The sequence below is a fragment of the Suhomyces tanzawaensis genome (assembly GCF_001661415.1).
Source record: "Suhomyces tanzawaensis NRRL Y-17324 unplaced genomic scaffold CANTAscaffold_2, whole genome shotgun sequence".
NCBI lineage: Eukaryota > Fungi > Ascomycota > Pichiomycetes > Serinales > Debaryomycetaceae > Suhomyces > Suhomyces tanzawaensis.
The window spans coordinates 1584876-1605994 of NW_017963637.1; the positions used below are offsets into that span (position 1 = coordinate 1584876).

A 21119-nucleotide genomic window follows, 5' to 3' on the forward strand; every position below is an offset into this window, starting at 1 on the left:
CACGAGGTTGTAATATGTGCTAGTGTGGCTTACTAGTTGCACGGTAGTGAGTTCCAGCAGTAGACTTCAAATGTGCCTTATATACCCTTGGCTTTCCAGGGGCCCCTCTTTCCCGACACTTCATAGTCACCCCACATTTCATGGTAACGTGATTGGGCTATCCTCTGTTCCCCCGATCCTACAGTAGCTTTGGCCAATAGTTGCTCATCGGCGATTTAATGAGGCCCCGCAGCCCCACGCTATTTACGGCTCCCCTCCGTCCTCTCCTTATCACCCCTCCTGGTTTTCTTGTTCTCCTCACCCTTGTTGATGCTCATAGGGGGTAAACCCCCCTCAAATACATCCTCATCTGTGGGGTTCGTAGAATGTCCTCAGTTCAGGCATGAGCGAAGTGGGGAGTAGCACCTGCAATGGATGGTTGCGTTCTTCGGCATTCATCCACCCACTCATGCTGGTGTGGCCAGATGGTGCAACTGTATCTCTATGCTTTTGGACGCAATTAATAACTATCTCCTGACTTCTACGAGGGCTACCAGGACTTTCCAAGCACTCTACACGAGCTCTGGCCCCACAGAGGCGGTAGAAGTGGCCGGTTGCCGGACTTTGACATTTTTACGTGACGAACCCAGAGTGGAACAACCCGATCAGGTGAGTTGGTTCCGACGCTTGAGAGGCTGGTGGCACTCCGCATATGTCCAGCCAGATTGTTTTAGCCGAACGATGATGAGGGCTCTATATAGCTTAATCGCCGCCAACCGTGTCTGACCGTCGCCAGTCATCTCTGACCCAGTTAAGCCTGGCTTACGTAATCAGAGGAAAAGCTGAAAACCGAACTGTCTCAATGAGGCTTGATCACCACTTCCACTGCGACAGACAGACGACCTGGCACCATGATAGGAGTTTACACAGGCCCACAGCCGCCTGCTAAGGCTCTCAGCGAGATGACCCAAGAAGAACAGGCCAACGAGGGCGCAAAGCGGATGATAGAGGTCATGCAATCATGTCCTGGTAAAACGGTGATGGCAGGAGTTTCAGGTTTCGCCCTTGGTGGTTTCTTCGGGTTGTTCATGGCCTCCATGGCCTACGACGTGCCAGTTGGCACTGCTGCCGTTGGCCATATCAGTGAGTTGCCCTTCAAGCAGCAAATGAAATTACAGTTTACCGACATGGGTAAAAGATCCTATTCCAGTGCCAAAAACTTCGGTTACATCGGTATGGTCTATTCAGGAGTGGAATGTGCTATTGAGAGTCTCAGAGCCAAGCATGATATATATAACGGTGTCAGTGCAGGCTGCATAACAGGTGCAGGTTTATCGATTAAGGCTGGACCCCAAGCTGCCATGTTCGGCTGTGCAGGTTTCGCCGCTTTCTCGACTGCTATCGACTTATACTTGAGCAGTGAGAGTGCTCCTCCTCCCAAGAATGATTACGATGATTAAAGTCATGTATATAGTTACAAATAATTTAGAGATTCTAATGTACATATCAACAGAAGTAATAACAGTATTCATAGTTCAATCCAGAGACAACAAATGAACTAACCAAGAACACCAATACCGCCACGAACACGATGGCATAACGGTAATCTAGCTGAATGCTGTATTTAGTATTCTTCCGGTCGAGCTTCTGTAGCCTATCCAACTCTTCAAGGATGGTGGGAACCTTGGTAGAGGTTTCGTGACGGTCTCTGCTCAAGTTCGACACGGTCGCCCCTATTGTCTTTTCTACCTGCGTTTTGATCGACTCAAGAGCCTTGACATCGTCGATGGTATCCTGGTTGTTCACAATCAAGAGATGGAGCTTATTGAGGTCATTGTCTATGGAGCTAATAAGCTCTTGTGCTGTCTCGTCGATTTGGGAGATCGTGATATCATGGGGATCGTCCAACTCTTGGGTCGTATCCTCGTGTCCTGGGTGTGTCGAAGCGGAGGGTAGGTAGTTTGACTGTATTTCACCATTGTTGACACCCTGATCGAACCCGAATCTCCTTACCGAGGGAATTCTGCGAGGAACGGTCTCGGTATGATCGACCTTCTCCACAATATCGTATTTCTTCCTGGGAAACACATTCTTGGGCACACTTTCGTACGGATCCAGCTTGAACTGTGGCTTGCTCTCGGATGGAGGTCTTCGTATGCCCTTTCTGACGATTATATGCTCCCTACCATATTCATCCCGCGGTTCGAGACCCACATCTCCAGAGATATGTCTTCGATGGGAAACGGATACTGGATCTTCGACCAATGGCTTCCTGAGCTCTAGCGTGCGTCGTGGACCGGGACGGTACTCGATATCGGACTTAGGCTTGTCGTCCAGACTGCCCAGGCCTATTCTGTTTGTCTTTCTTGCTATGGTGTCCACGGCAGTGTCATCGTCATCGACGGACGCGATTTTGTAGGGCAACGGTAATGGATCGCCCAAGTGTATAGAAGTGGTTCCCACGGCTGTTCCAGCAGAGGTACCACTCAGTACACCCCCGCCAATTCCTCGTTTGCTCATCTCAGTATTGCATACCACCCTCTGCGATATTGCGATCCAAACAAATGATTGTTTTTTTGGTGCTCGTTTTGCAGTTACTGGCAGCGCGCACGGAATAACATGGGGACAATCATGAACGGGTGGAGATGAGATGGAAACGGACTGCAAATGGACAGCAAATGGACAGCAAATAATGTGGGGCGTGGACGCAGAAGTCGTGCTACCGAAAAGTTCAGATACTAGCTGGTGCCAGCACGATCGCCAGTAATGGCCCAGAGGCGAATGTCGTGTCTTTTCCTGGGCAATTTGGTCCGCGGAAGCGGTTTTAGAATAGTCAGGAGTTTTGCAGGAAAATCGTAGATTTAGTGCGATATTATTTTAGCGGATGTCCACCAATAAGTCCCGACAGTTATTACGAGAGCCAGTTTCCCCATTGAGTGACTCAGCTTCCTATCACGGCATCTTGGTCACCGATCCAGCAGTAACAATGTCTTGGAAGCGTCAGCACTGACATGGGTCAAATTGATAGATTTGTTGGCGGCTCGAGCTGGCACCGCCAACGGCTCCTCTCCCCCACAGCATATGCAACACAATAGGGCTGGATTCTGGATCAATAGTCGCCTGTGCCAGTGGACTCCACCTCGTTGTCCTTGACACTGGTGGTGGGCGCACAATACGCAATGAGCCGTTGCAGGGGCCTTGACAGCAAATACCATTAATCAGCATGACGCAGGCTTCCCCGGACATCGCAGTAGGTGGTGGCAGCGGTGAGGATTGGGAAGTGAAAAGGCGAGCGGCCCATAGGCGCAGTTTACGAGTGGCCCGCCCATCGGCCCAACGCGTGTGATCGATTGTTGTCGTCTAAAACCTTACTTCCGATGCACCGACTCAGCGACCATGCAAGCCTCCTCCTCTTGACACCTCTCAACAGCCCGCGGACACATGCAATTGCCCCGCGAACTCCCAGGCGTGCAAGTCACGCTAGCACATAGGTGCGTCATGAACCCGCATACAGAGAAGATTTACCCATAGGGCAATTATTGGGGAAGGGTCTGGAACTGAGTCCAGACTTCCCTAACTCAGTAGGGCAAGAGATGTTTTGCTGAATCGGGGAATAGCTTTGGCCAGTAAGGGGCCAGTGTCCCTGATGGTCCCGCCCCTACAGGTGGGAAGCATGTTTCTCAGTGGTTTGACCAACGTCTGGGCTAGTTCCCCCCCCTCAAGATTGTTTGGGGTGGACGCAGCAACCAATCAAATAATGCACAGCTATTGCAGCGATCCCACCGGAGGCCGCTTCACCGGAATTGGCACTGGAAATGTTCGCACCCGCATTGCTGCAGCGTTGGTGCAGGCCACCAGCGCTAATTATTGCAACTATTGTAGTCTAGAGCCGGTCGCTGCATGTAGCCTAACATAAATTATCTGTGCCTCGTAATTTTCTGGGGTTGATATAAACCCCTGGGTGGCCCCACCTACTTGGTTCCCTGTCTTTTGAGATGTCACAATCCCATCAGAGAAGAACAAGCTTCAAAGGATCGCCACAAGCATCCTTCTACATCGACATCGAGAAATCCGAGGACGACGATGTACTGGACCAAAAGGAGGAACAGAACTACAACAGGGTCATCTTCCTAGTCATCTGGGCCGTGGTCACCATCATTATCGTGGGGTGCGGAGCCTCCGTGGGAAGGAAGCTTGGCAACTACCACAGCTCCAAGCACACCGCCGATATTTCCAACCCCATCATCAACGTCAACGGCGATGCCAACGATGAACACGCCTTGAAGTTGAACGAGTTCTTCGTAGACGGCAAGAGCGTGGACTCGGACATCGCGGCCTTGGAGTCGGAAGACCTGGAGAAAGACACCCTCGCGTCTCAGCACGACTTGAAGGAGATCCTTCTGGTGAGCCCCATAATCTTGATCTCCGACGACCCAGACTCTTCCGATCAACAGCAGCTCGAAATCATCATCAAAAACCTCAACATCCACCCCGAGCCCAAGATCGTCAGCTTGGACAAACACCCCCACTGCAAGAAGATATTAAACTACTTGAAGAGCTACGAGTCCCACCAAGATACAACCATCCCTGTCACCACAACCGCGTCCTCTTCCGAGGCGATCATCAAAAGCGACCTTAAGTTTACCCAGGAGGTACTCAGTTCCGAAGGGTCACTGTACGAAGATTTACGCTACAAAACCGAAAAGAAACTCGCCGAGAGCCATGCCCTCCAAAATATTCCAAGGCTCTTTATTGGAGGAGTCCCATACGGTAACTTCCAGGAACTTTTCAAAAAGTACAAGGACAAGTCGTTGGCTCAATTTGTCAGAGAAAAAGGAAAGGGCTTGATTACAGTGGGCTGAACTAACTGAATCAGTTGCCCGATAGAGATTTGATACACCCTAGATCTTATACCCATGCGTTCATGAAATTTTCATTTTCTTCTTGTATTAACTTTTATTTTATCATAGTTTGGATAGGTTTTTAGGTACAATATATTTCCAAAATAGCTTTAATAGATCACTCGTCAGGTAGGTAATTTTGTACAAGGCTGTGTGTTAGCCACCTTTGGGCTAGACGAGTTTATAAATACTTCTCGCGAAAACGAAACTGGGCTTAACCACAGTGGTAGTAATAATTGTCAGCTGACACTCCCTTTGTATTTATTAGTAATACTACGAAATGGAGAAATCATCGACAGTGGCTTGCAATGAACAGAACATCCAGTGGCTACAACTTAAGATAGTATGGGTTTGACTGCATAGCATTAATACTAAAGTTTGAAGATGTTGGCAAAGGACTTTTTGGCGTCTTTTTCGATCACATTACCATGGCACATCACGATCCTGGAGTAATCCCACTTTTGAATGGCTTCCAAACCTGGTCTAGAATTAGGAGTGACGATTCTGTTAACCAAGTAATTTCCAATCATACTGTATGGCTGCATGTATTTCATGAGAAGAGATGCCCAAGTATGAGGATTGTAACCTTCGGGGAATCCGGTGGCAGGGGAGTATTGTTCCAAAGGCTCGTTGATTCCAGTATTGAAGACCACATCAGCTAAGAAAATTGTCTTCGACTTCTTGTCATACATTACCAACTCCCTGTTTCCGTGGCGACATAAGTAAACGAACTCAAACAGGTCCAAGAAGACTTTGTCTGTGATGCCAAGCTCTTCCTCCAAGATCTTCAGATCAAGAGTCTTGTTTCCCAAGTTGTGGGTTAATTTATAATCGATAGTCAAGCCAGGGACCTCAACAGCTTCCAGGGCAATCACCTTCAAGTCAGGGTACACGTCCTTGAACGACTTAGCTGCCAAAGTGTGTTCCTTGTTTGGAATGATCAAATGAGTGATGTTGAAGTTACCAGTAGTTCCTGTTAACAACTCCAAACTCTTTTCAACTTCAGGTCCATAAGGAATAGCAGAATACACTATAACTTGCCCCTGATGGCTGATGAGGGACATTCTTCCACCAGCGTTGAGCTTGTTAAGGATGGAAAATGGACATGATGCAGTAACGATGTTGTCTGCCAATTTTCTACTGGCAATTTTCAAAGGTGATGGGTAGCCCATTTTAGTACATTAATTAACAACAGGATGAGGTGTATATTCCAGGATGGAACACTTGCAACGGGGTGTATATTCCAGGATGGAACACTTGCAACGGGATGTCGCCGATCATGAGGGGTACCTTACTCATTATGTGGGGTGGGTGTAGGTCGAGTCATTCGGTATGTGCACTACCTGGTACTGCCGTACATGAAATTTGGTACTTTAATTGACGCAGATAACACGAGCATAACCGCCTGTGTTTTATGGTACATCTTTTACGCACACAGAGTGTGGTTTTTGGGGATGTATCCTGCTGTTTTTGGGTGAGATACTATCAACTTGCCAAGAGCATCAAAGTGCATTTTTAACTGCAGACGGCACCATCTAAGTGCATTTATCTAACTCTAGACGGCGCCCTTTCCGCCACGTAGATACATATAAATGAACGACACTGAAAATCGGCAATGGCTTAAGACGTTCGTGTACTCCTCTGAACTGCTAAGGCTGGTGACTCCTTTTGCAACCACATTTTCGTTGTGTTGGAAATGGTTTCCTGCACAAAAGTGTTTCTCGGTCACGTGCACTGATCTGGAATCACGATGGCATCTCTCCAGAACAAGTAGAGGCTTATACACCGTTCGAGATGTGTGGAATCTTGCTCAGGGCCACACGAAATAGGCTAGAGTGTCCCAAGTGTATTCCATTTCTAACCAAAGGAAGCTTCGAAGAGGTCCAAATTGAACTGTGGGATGCAAGAGATCCAGAAGAAATAGATCAATTCATCTCGACTGACTACAACTCAAAAGTAAAGCCATTGAATGAGGCAGATAAGAAAAAGATTGCTAATTTAGATGTGCTACGTGGTCTCAATACAAAGTTGGCCAAGATCAGAAATAATGTGAAGTTGACTAAAGATCAAATTTCACAAGAAACCCGGTTGATTGAAGATCAGATTAAAGAAATAGTGGAAGGGGACGAAGAAGAAAAGGCTGAATGTTCATCCGAATTCAATTTGGAAGACTTGATTTATAAAATTGCTTGCAGGGGTCCAAATTTCCTCGGGTACCGCCAGTTTCAACATCAATCATTCAACTTTCAGATGTTCTCATCCGTTTTATCTCTCAGACAGCCATTTCAACCACAACCTCTTCAACTCGAAGACAAAATCTTACAATTCAATGGGGAGCTTTATAATGAGGAGTGTCAAGATTCGAATGATACCACTTACATAATGAACTTATTGAAGCACTCTGACAGCACCCCAGATGCCATACTAAATACCTTTTGCCAACTACAAGGAGAATTCGCATTTGTCTTGGTAGATTTGAGATCGAATTTGGTTTACTTTGGAAGGGATTCTGTTGGTAAAAGATCATTATTGTTTCGTCATCTGCACCAAGAATTGCTCGTCACCTCCACCGCTGAAATGGAGAGCCAATCATTCATGGAATGCAAAAATGAAATAAGCATATATGACATGAGTAAGCATTCTATAATTCATCATAGTTATGCGGACTTGCACGAGAAATACTCGTTGCCTTCATTAAATTATAAGCCTTTGGTTTATAATCCCGAGGCGTCTATTGATAAGTCTCTAGAGGGATTGTATAAAATCATCAAGTCGAAAACTTTAGTGCGGCAGCAGCTTATACACCCTCTCACCGAGGAAGATTCAGCACTCGCAGTATTATTCTCGGGAGGACTCGATTGTACCGTGCTAGCTGCTTTGATCTGCGAGAATATAATTGAGAGAAAACCTTCGAAATTAGTCAATATTGATTTGCTAACGGTAGGTTTTGACAACCCGCGTACCAATCAGAGAGCAAGCGCATCGCCAGATCGTATGTTGGGCAAAAAATCATGGTATAACTTGGCAGCAAAATATAATGGTGAGTACTTGAAGTTAAGGCTAGTGGAAATCGACATCAGCTATGAGCAATGGTTGACCCATAAGCATAGAGTGCGTGATTTGATGTATCCTTCCAATACTGAAATGGATTTATCCATTGCTATTGCATTTTATTTTGCCTCTTCCACATTGCCACAATCTACAAAATTGCTAGAAAAACCTGATACTTGTACTATGTCATACGAAGAGTTTATCTTGAAAGAGTCTCAACTCCTTCAAATCACCCCGGAATATAAGTCTGCGGCCAAAGTTTTATTTAGTGGTTTGGGAGCTGACGAATTGTTTGCAGGGTACTCCAGACATGAATCTATATTCACCAACAACATTACCGAGACATCGTCGCGAGAGGACATAGAGTTACGCTACAATGAGTTGAGTAAAGAATTGATAAACGATATTGCAATAATCCACAAAAGAAACTTGGGACGTGATGATAGAGTCATTGGCTGCTGGGGAAAAGAATTGAGATATCCTTACTTGGATGAGGAGCTCATAAGTTATGTTATTAACGAAATTGAACCCAACTCAAAACTTCACTTTGGATTTGAGACTATAACAACTAAGAAAAAGGGCTCGAAAACTGTATTGAAAGCTACCCGTAAATACTTGTTACGTGAATTGGCAGGGTATCTTGGGTTAGAGTGGGTCAAATCAGAGCTCAAGAGGGCCATCCAATTTGGCGCTAAAAGTGCTAAGCTAGAAATTGGACAAAGTAAGGCAAAGGGCACAGACAACTTATAGATATTCATAAAGTGTATATTAAAATGTAATCAATCTAATCTAATAAATAAGTAGACGGACGTCCATGTAAGGTATGTTGAGAATCAACTATTCTTGGTCAACTTCTCAACCCATTTAGGCTCTATCACTAGAACTTCGGCCTCTGTCAATAAATTAGCACGAGATTCCACAATTTCGGGGCCTCCAACCTCGCCCTCCCCAGTTTCAATTTTAAAGACACTACCCTTTACCCAACATTTTCTACCCTCCTTCTTAATGATTTCACATTTCACTAAAACATATGAGTTCACAACTACGGGCTGACGGTAGTTGACGTTCAAATTAGCAGTAACTCCTCTCTTGGATTCAAAATTCAAAAACGCCACGCCACATGTAAGTTCATCTAATAATGTGGCAATTAAGCCACCGTGTACAATACCCTCATGCCCGGAAAGCTTCGAGCCCAAATGGAAGAATGTGATGGAGTATTGAGGACTATGGTGTTCCTCGCTTTCCTTTGATTTCAGATCATAGTAGTACGTAGGTGATCTATAGTTGATTTTGTCCTCTCCTACCAATGTATATCCTGTTAAGTTGGGTTTGATAGAAGAGCTGATGGCAATGTCAAGTTTATCGAGCTTGTCGTAGTAGGTAAAAGATGGATGTTTTTTCAAGGTTTCGAGAACTTCATCACGAACAGGTATGCTCTTTGACTCGACAACTTCGTCCAAAGTGTTAGTACCGTTGTACTGCAATGTCTGTCCAGTTGCACTCATAGTTTGACATAAAAGGATGAAACGGGCTTATCTGTAGAATGGAGATTGGTATGGATTTGCAATTGAAATCCTCGGTGAGATCATATGATTAGTAACAACTCAAGTAAGCTTTTGTGGGGTTGAGCATATCCGCGGGAAGGAATGCATGGTGCACATGTGGCCGCGCCCTAAAACTACTTGTTCCTACGAGATGGATAGTTATGAGTACCGGTTGCTAACAGAGATCGATTGCAAAATCGATCTTTGGTTTTTACAGCATTGTAACCACCACAGTGCAAAAATAGAATACTTAATGATTAGCAGCTGCATTATTTAGTGAGGAATTCGCATCGACTTACATCGCTGTGTAATTGAAATCTTCCTGTTCCTAAGCTAAAACATCATAAGCTAAGAAGGAAATGAATACGAAAAATTTTAAAAAATCTCAACTGAGAGTTAGCTTAAACTTTGAAAACGTTGGCAAAAGCTTTCTTTGCGTCCTTTTCGATGATATTTCCATGACACATCACGATCTTTGAGAAGTCCCATTTTTGAATGGCTTCCAAACCTGGCTTACTCTGTGGAGTAGTAATCTTGTTAGTCAAAATGTTCCCCACCTTACTGTAAGGTTGCATGTATCTGGTAAGGAAGGACCAACCGGAATGAGGATTGTAACCTTCAGAGAATCCGGTAGAAGGGGAATATTGTTCTAATGGCTCCTTCACGCCAAGGTTGAAAAGCAAGTCTGCTTCAAAAAGAATCTTGGACTTGGTGTCAAACATCACCAATTCCTTATTTCCGTGGTGTGGCAAGTAGACAAACTCAAACAGGTCCAAGAAGACCTTGTCCGTAATACCAAGCTCCTCCTTCAAGATCTTCAGGTCAATGGTCTTGTTTCCTAATTTTGAGGTTACCCTATAATCAATAGTCAAGCCAGGGACCTCGACACCTTCCATAGCAATGACCTTCAATTCAGGATACACATCCTTGAATGACTTGGCTGCCATCGTGTGCTCTTTGTCAGGGATAATCAAGTGAGTGATGTTGTACTTACCAGTGGTTCCTGTTAACAACTCCAAACTCTTTTCAACTTCTGGTCCATAAGGCAAAGCAGACCACACAATAATTTGGCCCAGATGATTGATGAGTGCCATTCTACCTCCAAAATTTAGCTTGTCAAATCTGGAGAAAGCACATGACGCAATCACAATATCATTGGTTAATTTTCGACTGATAACTTTCAAAGGAGATGGATAGCCCATGCTGTTGAATTACAAAGTGGAGGATTTGATGTGGGATTTCTAAAAGCAACATTTTGCCCTCATGGGTGATACTGAGTGGGTGATGTCCTGATCACGTGATTCGGCCTTTTGGTGCAAAATACGGAATACTAGGTCATACATAGACTATTTCAGCAATCAGGGTAATTGCCGCTATCTGTTGAACAAGGAACACCCTCTTCTTTGGAAATCGTTTGATAATTCCTAAATTATTATCAATGATAACATCGCATTGGCTTTCTCCAGTATACTAACAACTCGAGAAACATACTTGATACCAAGCTACATCAAGCATCAACCTCACGCTATCAATATCGGAAAGCGGCATAATATATCTCTTACTTCATCAATTATCGAATATACGATATTTCCATACAACTAAGTCATCATACCTAAACCTGCTATGAGGAGGCAAAGTGATGATTGCGGAGTAAACGGCATTATAATGCTTCTAGAACTAAATATAGAAATAAAGTATATAGATCGCTCTCAAACGAGGTCAACCTCGTATAAGACAAAAGGTTCGTAATCGGGATCAACCAATGATGCGTATTCATGCAAACTGCTTTGATTGGAGAAGCCGTCACCTCCCAAATATCCGAACTTTTCAATCAAGTCCTTTCTGGCCTTTGGAATAGTTCTAGCATCGGGAAATTTGATAAGGAAGTAATCAAAGTGTGGCGGTAACCCATATCTCAACACTGATTCAACGTAAATACGGATGGCCTTGATGTGAAACCAAGCAGCAAAGATGTCAGAGTATGCGGTCTTGGCCAAACGAATGAGATCGTTCTTAGATTTTGATTCAGTAGCCTTAGTCAAATCAAATTCCTTTCTCAAATTGTTCAAGGTTTCTTCGGAGTAGACAAAGTCGGTTCTGGGATGCCATTTGTGTTCTCTGGCAGCAGTATTAAATTCCTGTTGATACTTCTTGAACAAGGTAACGGTGTAAAGGGAGTATTCGGCATCGGTAGCAATGACTTCAGCAGAACGTGGGATGACGAATTGAGTCAAAGTTTCGTAAGTCTTCTCAAAATCACCAATTAAAGTCTTAGGAACAGCTATCAAAACCGTGGTCAAATGTTCAGAGTCTAAAACGAACTGCTCTGGACGAACAATCTCATGTAATGACTTGATCGACAAGTCACCATTCTTTTTACGGTCTGCTGCCTGAAAGTTGGATTTAGCAGTTTGATAACTTTGGTAGGCTGACCTGACATCGTTATCCAAAGTGAATGCCTCGTTTGAAATCAAGCTGACGAGATCTTTGATAGGTTTATCTAAGCGATACTTCGTAGTATTCCATTGGAAAGATTCCAAGTAGGCGGTAGCACTTTTGGAGCCCACAATCCGAGTATTAGATGCATTTTCAGTAACACTCGAAAGAATATCAACAACCTTACTCACAGAGCCTTGCAATTGACCATCTATCTTTGCCAATTCTTCACTTTCTTGAACTAATGAATCCAAGGTGCCACTTTGGAATTCTGGGAAATTAATCTTATTCACAGGGGACTTTCCGCCATTCAAGGTCTTCTCAATCCAGTCTTGAGCAGAAGCAGTTTGAGGTAAGGAGGTTACCAAATAATTTGCGACAGATACCATCTTAAGATTGATTGGGGTGTATCTGGCGGCTACGGTTATCGTAATGTTCAATTTGAATCCACGCGCAGCGTAAATTTCAGTATTGTAATGTTAGATAAGCAGTCCATAATTTACACATACCCCTAGTACATTGATAATATACCAAAGGATTCAATTGAATAGTGGAAAGTACTACATTGCTACTTCGTATGGAACTTTGGAACTTTGGCCTAGAATCATCTCACTTGGCACCACTGTAGACAAGAATCCATTAATTTGACCTGGCTGCATACAAAAAAATAGGACTGCGATGGCCAAAAAAAAATAGTATTAGATCCATCTACAAAACCATTAATTCATTTAGTTCTTTCAAGCCTATTTCTCACAACTATCCCAGTCATGAGTAACACTTTGGAGGTATGTATTTCTTAAACTAGAACTAGGACCATGCAGAGAATTTGAATAAGTACTAACTAATCTAGGAACGTCTCAAGACCCACTCATCTGCTTTCGATGGTTTATTATCTTTAATCCCAGCAAAGTACTATTATGATAATGCCACACAAGATCAATGGCAGCAAAAGAAGAAGTCAAAGAAAGAAACACAGCAAAATAAGAGAGCCAAGTTGGACCCAAGCTCCATAGCTGAAGCTGACGATTATACCAACTCCCATGCATCTGCTAAAGACGTTATGGTCAATAAAGCAGCGACTGCTAAGAAGGTAGTCTTGCCATCCAAAGTGAACTTTTCAAAGCCTGTACAAGATTCCACAAGCAGCAATGATGAAGAAAGCGACCAAAATGACGGAGTTGAAGTAGCAAGCAAAATACTGCAGTCAGAAGATGAAGCTGAAAGTGATACAGATTTGATAAATAATAGTGCACTGTTAGTGTTTGATGATGACGGAAATGAAGTTGAATCAGTCAAAGAGGAGAAGAAGGTCGAACCTAAAAAGGGAAAGGTCATGACACCTGAGGAAAAGAAAAAGAAAGATGAAAACTTGGCTAAGTTGAGAGAAAAATTGGCTGCTAAGATCAAAGTCTTTAAGGAGACCAGAAAAGCGCCAGGTACTAAACTTCCTGGTGCTCCAAAATCAAGAGAGCAAATTTTAGCTGAAAGAAAAAGGAAAGAGGAATTAAAAAAAGCTGAAAAGCTTAAGAGAAAGCATGAAGAAATCGAAGATGAAGATTCGGATTCGGATGATTCAGAGGATGAAGAAAAATCACAAGGAGTGCTATTCGGGAACATTGTGTTCAATGATGGATCTAGAGTGACATCTGATCTTTCTAAGTTAAGATCAACTGTTGAGAAATCGAAGCAAAAGGGTCCAGCCAATAATGATCTTAAGGCTCATTTGTTGAAGCTCGAGCAGAAGAAGCGTAAGTTAGAGCAAATGTCACCAGAAGAAAAGAAAGCATTTGAAGAGAAGGAAAAGTGGCAAAGAGTCATGTCTCAAGCAGAAGGTGTGAAGTTGAAGGATGATGAAAAGTTGTTGCGCAAAGCTATCAAAAGAAAGGAAAAGCAAAAACTCAAGAGTGAAATTGAGTGGAAGGAAAGAAAACAAATAGTCAAGGACACTGTTGCTGCTAGAGCCAAGAGGAGAGAAGAAAACTTGAAGGCTAGAAGAGATAACAAGGGCAAGAAAGGTAAGAAGCAACCACGTTTGAAGAAGTTCACTGGAACTATCAACAAAGCCGCTAAAAAGAGAGCTGGTTTTGAAGGTAGTGCTAAGAGCAAGAAAAAGTAGATGTGTATATGATAGCTTTATTAATGAATTATTATATCCAATATAGATGGGTAGTAGCCTATCATTGAGAACATTGTATTACACTACAGAGTAAGTTTTAAACTTTTTAGAAGGTTCCACTAAAAAAATTGCCAAAATGAAGTAAAAGTCAATCAAACTTGCTATCACAGATTAGAAAACAGATAGGAATCCATCATAGCAGTGTCATTAGTCTTCCTGATATCCTGACATATTTTGCAACTACTACTTTCAAGTGTTCATGGTTACGCACTGCCTTTTTTGAAGGGGTAGTGAGATTGGGTGCTGCACACCCAGCAACTTTTGTCGAATTTCACGCCCCTGGGGAGCGGTTCAAATTCACACGAGACTTTTCAATTCAGTATAGACGACTTACTAAAGTATACCGAAACATCAATTACAATGTCATTTCCAGACCAAGCCAAAAATTTCTTGTCTCACATCGACAAAGTATGTATTAAACAAAACTTAATGCAAAATACTGTTCTTGAAAACTGTGGCAGCCGAAGCGATACGCTGGTCTGATACGAGAAAGTAAAGATTGGCAACGACGGACTTCAAGCTCATCAAATGTGCCAACTTCTGGTTGTCACCTAGCAGAATTATGTTGAAAACAGTTTTGACTCCGACCAAGGTAAATACTAACATCTAGGCTACTTCGAACCATGGTCTTTTAAACCAATTCAACAGTCAAACCGGCTTACCAAGATCTTATGCTGTTTTGGCATTCTCCGGTGTGTATTTGGTCTTAGTTTTCCTTAACATTGGAGGAATTGGTCAGCTTTTGTCCAACATTGCTGGTTTCGTCATTCCAGGTTACTATTCGTTAATCGCCTTGAACACTCCTAGCAAGAGCGACGACTCTAAGTTATTGGCCTACTGGGTTGTTTTTGCCTTCTTGAACGTGGCTGAATTCTGGTCCAAGGCCATCTTGTACTGGATCCCATTTTACTTTTTATTCAAGACCTTTTTCTTGATTTACATCGGTGTTCCAGCTTTCGGTGGTGCCGAGCTTATTTACAGCTCCTTGATTAAGCCTTTCTCTGAGAAGTACGTTGGTGTTGGAGGAAAGCTTTCTCACGAGATTGACGAAATTGCCGAAGGTGTTTCTAGCGCTGTTGAAATCTAAACTCAGAGAGATTGTCTAGTGATACTCGTTGAGTACCAACGCCTTTTGACTTTTCAGTGAATATATGATAAAGTGAGAGTAATATGTAGAATTCGTAGGGTTGGAGTTCTGAGATAAGTCGATTTAGCAACCATCGCTGAATGAGTTGCAAATTATCCTATGTGATTCTTTTAACTTTGGATATGCAAGAGAGCTTATCCATTGCCTCCAGTATCTATTCAGTAAACAGCAAGTACCGTTTTCACATCTCTACATTTCAATTGACTTTAACGACTCTAGTACATTTCGAGCATCCAGTGTCCATCGCTCATTCTCTTAACGAATAAGGATCTGTGGGTTTCATTCTTCTCTAACTCGCTTAATTTTTTAAAATCCTGTTCCATTTGGTGCTTCTGCGATGCAGAAATTCCACATGCACGGAACGGACCTCGGTGCGTGGCCCGTCCTAACAGTTGGGGTCGTGACAACAAAGATTTCCAGAGTTGCATAAACAAAAGGGTCGAGCCACGAACCATCAGAGCAGTGCAAGGATTACAAACATCTCAGAACCACCAGTGCAACCTCTTTCCTACGCTTTTCGACCTGATGGTTGGGGCTGAATAGAAGAGTGCTGGTCACCATTTATTTTCAGCCTTGCTCCCGTGACCCAGATCTAAAGAATTATTTGGAGAAAGCTTATACCTAAATCGGGGTGACAAGGCTACCCAGCATCCTGTGAAGATTGGCAACTCCACGCTAATACTAGTTGACGGTCGGGTGGACCACCCTTTAAAAAAAAAAAATTTGTAGCCCTTCCCTTTTGTACACTCCCCTGATGTGTCGAACATTCACCGCAACTACTCATCAAACCTGTACATACGACAGGTTGCTGGCATGAAGGATAAGCCATGAAGCTAGAGTCGTCCCTGCAACTGAACAGACTGTTGCGAGGAGGCTGACGACGTGGAGAGCTAGTCTTATATAAGTCCATCGCCGGCAATTGTCTGCTTGCCCTCTGCATGCATTATTGTTCTTAGCAGCGATATGCGTTGGACCGTGCGCAGTCAGTGTAAACAAATCTAGTTGTTTTGAGTAGTCACGACTGGGTCTTTTTTTCTTATTTTTTCTTCTCCCCTCGTAGTTTGGTTTCACTCAGATACTTACAGGATAAACGGCCCTGTGTGATAACCTGGGCGCAGGGCGCAGCGGCACACAGCATAGGGCCTAAGAGCGCCTCCATGCAGTTTGCCGGTTCGCGCGCCCGTTTCAACTGCGTGAGTCCCTACATCATCCCGGGTTCGTGACCACACTTCTGGGTACGTCATTATCGACGTGCGGCGTGCCCATGCTGGTGAGACGAGAGTGATTCAGCCACGCTCGAAAAGCAACTCTACAAATTTCAGGTGAAACAAAATAAACATTACATATATAAGGCAGAAATCCTGGTGAGTGGAACTTTTACGTTAATTGTTTGAGTTGGATTGATATCGAAAAAAGCACCATAACGGCGAAATCGAGTTAATTGTGTAAATCAACCAAACGATCTCTACAGTTAATATTTTTTGGTCATCCCTCATTTCTAACTTGCGAAGAGCCAATTGATAAGCAACCACCCTTCCCTCAGAAATGGCGTCCTCAACGGAACAGACATCAAACAGTTCTGTTTCGCAATTGTTGTCCACGTTAATCCCTAACTTGGCCATCTTTGCGGTATTCCTTGGTATTTTTGTTATATTAAGAAAGAAGCAAGTCAGAGTTTATGAGCCTCGTTCCCAGGTCTCTACCCTTCCAAAGGATCTCAAACCAGAAGCATCTCCACGTGGTGCTTTCAGCTGGATCCACAGTTTGTTGGGTAAATCAGAATCCTTCTTGATTCAACAAACAGGTGCTGATGGCTACTTCTTCGCCCGTTACTTGTTCGAATTTGCTGCAGTTGCCCTCTTAGGTTGTTTCATTACCTGGCCAATCTTGTTCCCAATCAATGCTACCAATTCGTCAAAGACCCAAGGTCTTGACAGAATTTCCATTTCAAATATCAGCAACAAATGGAGAGTTTTGGCTCACATCTTCCTTTCTTGGATTTTCTTTGGTGCAGTTATCTTTTTGATTTACAGAGAATTGGTTTACTACACCACCTTTAGACACGTTTTACAAACTACCCCATTGTATGACTCCTTGTTATCTTCCAGAACTCTTTTGTTGACTGAAATTCCAGACAGTCTTTTGGAAGAAGCTAACTTGAGAGAAAACTTCCCAACTGCAACCAATGTTTGGTACGCTAGAGACTATGAAAAGTTAGAGGAGGATGTCAAGGAACGTAAAAAGTTGGCTGCAAAGTATGAAGGTGCATTGAATAAGGTTGTTACTAAGGCCGTTAAGTTGAGAAACAAGGCTGTCAAGAAAAACAAGCCAGTTCCTGAGCCTGCTGACGACTTGAACAAGTATTTGAAGGATGGTAAAAAGAGACCTACTCACAGATTAAAGTTTTTGATCGGTAAGAAGGTTGATACATTGGACTATGGTGTTGAAAGATTGGGAGAATTGAACAAAAAAATCAAGAAGCAACAGTTGGAACACGGTTCCAACACTCAGGTCCCATCTGTTTTTATTGAATTCCCAACTCAATTGGAATTACAAAAGGCTTACCAGGCCATTCCTTACAACCCTGAATTCAAAGGTGCCAAGAGATTCAACGGTATTAGCCCTGATGATGTGATCTGGGAAAACTTGGCTTTAACTCCAAACAAGAGAAGAGTCAAGAAGGTCATTGCAAGCACTATTTTGACCCTCATGATTATTTTCTGGTGTGTCCCTGTTGCAGTTGTTGGTGCTATTTCTAATATTAACAATCTTACTGATAAGGTTCACTTTTTGAGATTTATCAACAACATGCCAAAGCCTATTATGGGTGTTATCACTGGTTTGTTACCTACTATTGCCTTGGCTATTTTAATGTCTTTGGTTCCTCCATTTATCAAGAAGATGGGTAAGGTGTGTGGTTGTATTACAGTCCAGCAAGTCGAGGCATACTGTCAATCGTGGTTTTACGCTTTCCAAATTGTGAATGTTTTCATTGTTGTGACCGTTACATCTGCTGCTGCATCCGCTGTTACCACTATTATCAGCGACCCAACTTCAGCTTTGACATTATTAGCTCAAAAGATCCCAGCATCTTCCAATTTCTACATCTCATACTTTTGTTTGCAGGGTTTAACAATCAGTTCAGGTTTATTACTCCAAATGGTGGCTTTGATCTTGGCCCAATTCTTGGGTAAGATTTTGGATTCTACTCCAAGAGCTAAATGGAACAGATACACTACCTTGGGTCAACCTGCTTGGTCCGTTATTTATCCAGCATACCAATTGTTGACAGTTATTGCTTTGGTGTATTCGATTATTGCTCCTTTGATCCTTGGATTTTCGTTCATCGCATTTGTCCTTATTTACATTGCATACCTTTACACTTTGGTCTATGTCATGCAACCTAACAAGAATGATGCCCGTGGAAGAAACTACCCAAGATCCTTATTTCAATTATTTGTTGGTTTGTACTTAGCTGAAGTTTGCTTGGTTGCTTTGTTCGTTTTCCAAAAGAACTGGGTTGCTGTTGGCTTGGAAGGTGCATCTATCGTGGTCACCGCTGCCGCTCATATTTACTTCAAGTTGAGATTCTTACCATTATTTGATGCTGTTCCTATTTCAGCAATCAAATATGCTGCTGGTGATTCAACTTTTACTTATCCTCAGCAAGACCAAGGTTTGAAGGAAATCAAGGTAGAAGGTGAAAACTACTGGCAAGGAGGAAACCAATTAGGTTTGACAGGTAGTCACAGAGACCAAGTATTGCCACCTAACGCTGATTTGCATGCTCTGGAAAAGACTCGTGCAGGGTCTGAAACAACCACCACCAATGGTGAAAACAAGGTCCTTGGTTCAGACGTCTCAGACAAGCAAAGTGCTAGCAATGGCTCAAATCTTGAGAAGCAAGTTGGTGGTGCCATCAAGGGAGTGGCTGCTACTCCAGGTAAGTCGATCTCTTGGTTGACTAGATTCTTCAATCCAAGTTCCGAGACTTTCGACTTACTTCGTAGCGTTATGCCAGCTGCCTACTACAATTACATTGAGTACAATCCTGATTTCATTAAGACTGCTTACGAAGACCCAGCGGTTACTGATGATGAGCCACATATTTGGGTTGCAAGAGATGATTTGGGATTATCTGAAATTGAGAAGAACAAGGCTCTTGAAAATGGTGTTGATGTTTCTGACGAAAATGCCGGATTTGATGAGAAGGGATCAATTACCTACACTGGTCCTCCACCATCGTACGAAGAAGCTTTGAAAATTTGAAAGTCTCGCAGTATTGTGACTCGGTTTTGATTCTTTATTGTATTCTTCATGTGTTTTACTCCCTTCCTTTTGATGAGCCCCTCTTAATAATTAATTGTTTCAGTTTATTTTTGTAATTAATAAATGGTTACTTCGTATTTTAAGTCTACTAGTGGTAAACAGCATTGTACTGTACAGTTCTCGTTTATTTGATTGTAGATTACTGAACTAAGGTGTTGTAATAGAAGTGCCCTGAAGAAATAAAAGTAAGTTCATTAAGTTGAAGATGTCTTAAGAATTAGAATTATAATTTGTTTGATTGGAGAATGGATTGTAAAAGTAATACCAGTCGATCTAACCATAAGCGATTAATTGAGCTGAGACTTTTCCGATACTTTTGGAGGACTCTTTCCCTCAGTAAAGCTTGGCAAGCTTTCTGATTGTGACGAGGATCCCTCCCGTGCTGGTGGAGGTCCATCTGGACGGTCGTATTCTTCTTGTGAAACATTCTCAGTTGCTTCTCCTTGAGGACGAAGCATGAAATTATAAGTAGGTGTTGTAGTTGTTGGAGGAGCAGTTGTTGGGGGTCTGAACATATCGTCAAATCCATCATCGTCATGACGATCATGACCTACTTCATCAGTCACTGTACCACCAGTAAAGTTGTTGTTGATAGGTACACCATTGCTAGTAGTACTGTTTTGTCTATGATGGGCTTCTGGCGGAGGAATGACAGTGGCCGACTTCGCATTCGGATTAGGATGAAATTCGCCATGTGCATCGTAGTAGCCCATATCTGTCTCGTTAGCAGTGGCAGTATATGTGGGAACGTAAGCACTTGGCAATTCGGGGTCTCTTCTGTTTGGTTGGTTGTACTGTGTCTGTGATTGGCGATACAGAGGAGGAGTCATCCAGCGAGTACCATAAAGTGGTTGTGCCCCGAACTTGGATCTTCTTTTGTTAACCCTTAAAGTACCTAAGATAACAACAATAATCAACACAATAAGTATAGCGAAGAAAGCCCATTTTGCAGATCCACTGATGAGAACTCCGTTAGTGCTCCACAATCTTCGCTTCAAGTCCACTGTCAAAGGAGGAACTGATTTCTCCAATACTTTTAAGGGGGCCATGAGAACAAGAAGATTCGATCAATAGTATGGATTAATACCAGTAGTTGTATAAATAATGTTGGATTGACAGCGTTGGGTATCAATCCAGGTAGGTTTTCGTATGTGATCTACCTAGTTCTAGATGATCGAGTAGTACGCAACAAATTTCCAGAAAAAAGTTCTGCTATTAAGGGGATCTATCGAGGTGAAAACGTGACCTATGAATTGGAAACTACTAAGAAATGACCCCGACACGCGTGCACACGAGGCTATGGATTTTATGCGGGAAATGTATTACACTTACAGAACGAGGCTAAGGATGTCATTCCAATTTCTCAGGTAGAGCGCGGAATAGTAGCGAAGTCCGTGAAGTCCGTGAAGTCCGTAAAGTCCCGCTAAGCATAACCAGCATGCTTTGCTTCGTAGGGCTCTGTACAAAATTGATGATTACACCACCGTAAAGTTATCGTAGCTTAACGCCTTGTTATCCTACCCGAGATTGATTAGGGTTCAACGCCTACCTTCTAT

The 21119-nt window shown here is 43.1% G+C and overlaps 12 protein-coding genes across 12 annotated transcripts; 6 read left to right on the forward strand and 6 right to left on the reverse strand.

Moving 5' to 3' along the window:
- Positions 1-890: 890 nt before the first annotated feature.
- On the forward strand, positions 891-1439 carry TIM22 (translocation channel protein; the record flags this gene model as incomplete). The annotated part of the gene is made up of 1 exon (XM_020209920.1): positions 891-1439. The coding sequence occupies one exon, from the start codon at positions 891-893 to the stop codon at positions 1437-1439; it is 549 nt and encodes a 182-aa protein (XP_020066282.1).
- A 46-nt stretch (positions 1440-1485) lies between these two features.
- CANTADRAFT_20699 (uncharacterized protein) lies at positions 1486-2499 on the reverse strand (the record flags this gene model as incomplete). Its single annotated transcript, XM_020206608.1, has 1 exon — positions 1486-2499. The coding sequence occupies one exon, from the start codon at positions 2497-2499 to the stop codon at positions 1486-1488; it is 1014 nt and encodes a 337-aa protein (XP_020066283.1).
- Positions 2500-3864: 1365 nt separating this feature from the next.
- CANTADRAFT_25391 (uncharacterized protein) lies at positions 3865-5023 on the forward strand. The gene has a single exon (XM_020207406.1). The coding sequence runs from the start codon at positions 3975-3977 to the stop codon at positions 4839-4841; it is 867 nt and encodes a 288-aa protein (XP_020066284.1). The 5' UTR covers positions 3865-3974; the 3' UTR covers positions 4842-5023.
- A 146-nt stretch (positions 5024-5169) lies between these two features.
- Positions 5170-6489, reverse strand: CANTADRAFT_25392 (uncharacterized protein). Its single transcript, XM_020207407.1, has one exon. It carries the CDS (start codon positions 6050-6052, stop codon positions 5252-5254), a length of 801 nt encoding a protein of 266 aa, XP_020066285.1. The 5' UTR covers positions 6053-6489; the 3' UTR covers positions 5170-5251.
- Positions 6490-6630: 141 nt separating this feature from the next.
- Positions 6631-8681, forward strand: CANTADRAFT_94302 (putative asparagine synthase; the record flags this gene model as incomplete). Its single annotated transcript, XM_020211975.1, has 2 exons — positions 6631-6650; positions 6752-8681. The coding sequence occupies 2 exons, from the start codon at positions 6631-6633 to the stop codon at positions 8679-8681; spliced, it is 1950 nt and encodes a 649-aa protein (XP_020066286.1).
- Positions 8682-8764: 83 nt separating this feature from the next.
- Positions 8765-9292, reverse strand: CANTADRAFT_35824 (uncharacterized protein; the record flags this gene model as incomplete). The annotated part of the gene is made up of 1 exon (XM_020208654.2): positions 8765-9292. A coding segment is annotated over one exon (528 nt), but the record flags the coding sequence as incomplete, so codon positions are not given.
- A 443-nt stretch (positions 9293-9735) lies between these two features.
- On the reverse strand, positions 9736-10703 carry CANTADRAFT_25394 (uncharacterized protein). The gene has a single exon (XM_020207408.1). The coding sequence runs from the start codon at positions 10675-10677 to the stop codon at positions 9877-9879; it is 801 nt and encodes a 266-aa protein (XP_020066288.1). The 5' UTR covers positions 10678-10703; the 3' UTR covers positions 9736-9876.
- A 481-nt stretch (positions 10704-11184) lies between these two features.
- On the reverse strand, positions 11185-12300 carry VMA5 (H(+)-transporting V1 sector ATPase subunit C; the record flags this gene model as incomplete). Its single annotated transcript, XM_020209417.1, has 1 exon — positions 11185-12300. The coding sequence occupies one exon, from the start codon at positions 12298-12300 to the stop codon at positions 11185-11187; it is 1116 nt and encodes a 371-aa protein (XP_020066289.1).
- Positions 12301-12678: 378 nt separating this feature from the next.
- Positions 12679-14027, forward strand: CANTADRAFT_5134 (ribosome biosynthesis protein; the record flags this gene model as incomplete). Its single annotated transcript, XM_020209929.1, has 2 exons — positions 12679-12696; positions 12762-14027. 2 exons carry the CDS (start codon positions 12679-12681, stop codon positions 14025-14027), a joined length of 1284 nt encoding a protein of 427 aa, XP_020066290.1.
- Positions 14028-14447: 420 nt separating this feature from the next.
- Positions 14448-15174, forward strand: CANTADRAFT_5135 (uncharacterized protein; the record flags this gene model as incomplete). The annotated part of the gene is made up of 2 exons (XM_020209931.1): positions 14448-14495; positions 14698-15174. 2 exons carry the CDS (start codon positions 14448-14450, stop codon positions 15172-15174), a joined length of 525 nt encoding a protein of 174 aa, XP_020066291.1.
- A 1394-nt stretch (positions 15175-16568) lies between these two features.
- Positions 16569-19638, forward strand: PHM7 (Phm7p). Its single transcript, XM_020207409.1, has one exon. It carries the CDS (start codon positions 16780-16782, stop codon positions 19501-19503), a length of 2724 nt encoding a protein of 907 aa, XP_020066292.1. The 5' UTR covers positions 16569-16779; the 3' UTR covers positions 19504-19638.
- Positions 19639-19738: 100 nt separating this feature from the next.
- Positions 19739-20739, reverse strand: CANTADRAFT_25396 (uncharacterized protein). The gene has a single exon (XM_020207410.1). The coding sequence runs from the start codon at positions 20610-20612 to the stop codon at positions 19851-19853; it is 762 nt and encodes a 253-aa protein (XP_020066293.1). The 5' UTR covers positions 20613-20739; the 3' UTR covers positions 19739-19850.
- Positions 20740-21119: the final 380 nt, after the last annotated feature.

Excerpts from the sequence above, each read along its gene's own strand:
- CANTADRAFT_25391 (XM_020207406.1), top strand. The coding sequence starts at position 3,975 with ATGTCACAATCCCATCAGAGAAGAACAAGCTTCAAAGGATCGCCACAA.
- CANTADRAFT_25392 (XM_020207407.1), bottom strand. The coding sequence starts at position 6,052 with ATGGGCTACCCATCACCTTTGAAAATTGCCAGTAGAAAATTGGCAGAC.
- CANTADRAFT_25394 (XM_020207408.1), bottom strand. The coding sequence starts at position 10,677 with ATGGGCTATCCATCTCCTTTGAAAGTTATCAGTCGAAAATTAACCAAT.
- PHM7 (XM_020207409.1), top strand. The coding sequence starts at position 16,780 with ATGGCGTCCTCAACGGAACAGACATCAAACAGTTCTGTTTCGCAATTG.
- CANTADRAFT_25396 (XM_020207410.1), bottom strand. The coding sequence starts at position 20,612 with ATGGCCCCCTTAAAAGTATTGGAGAAATCAGTTCCTCCTTTGACAGTG.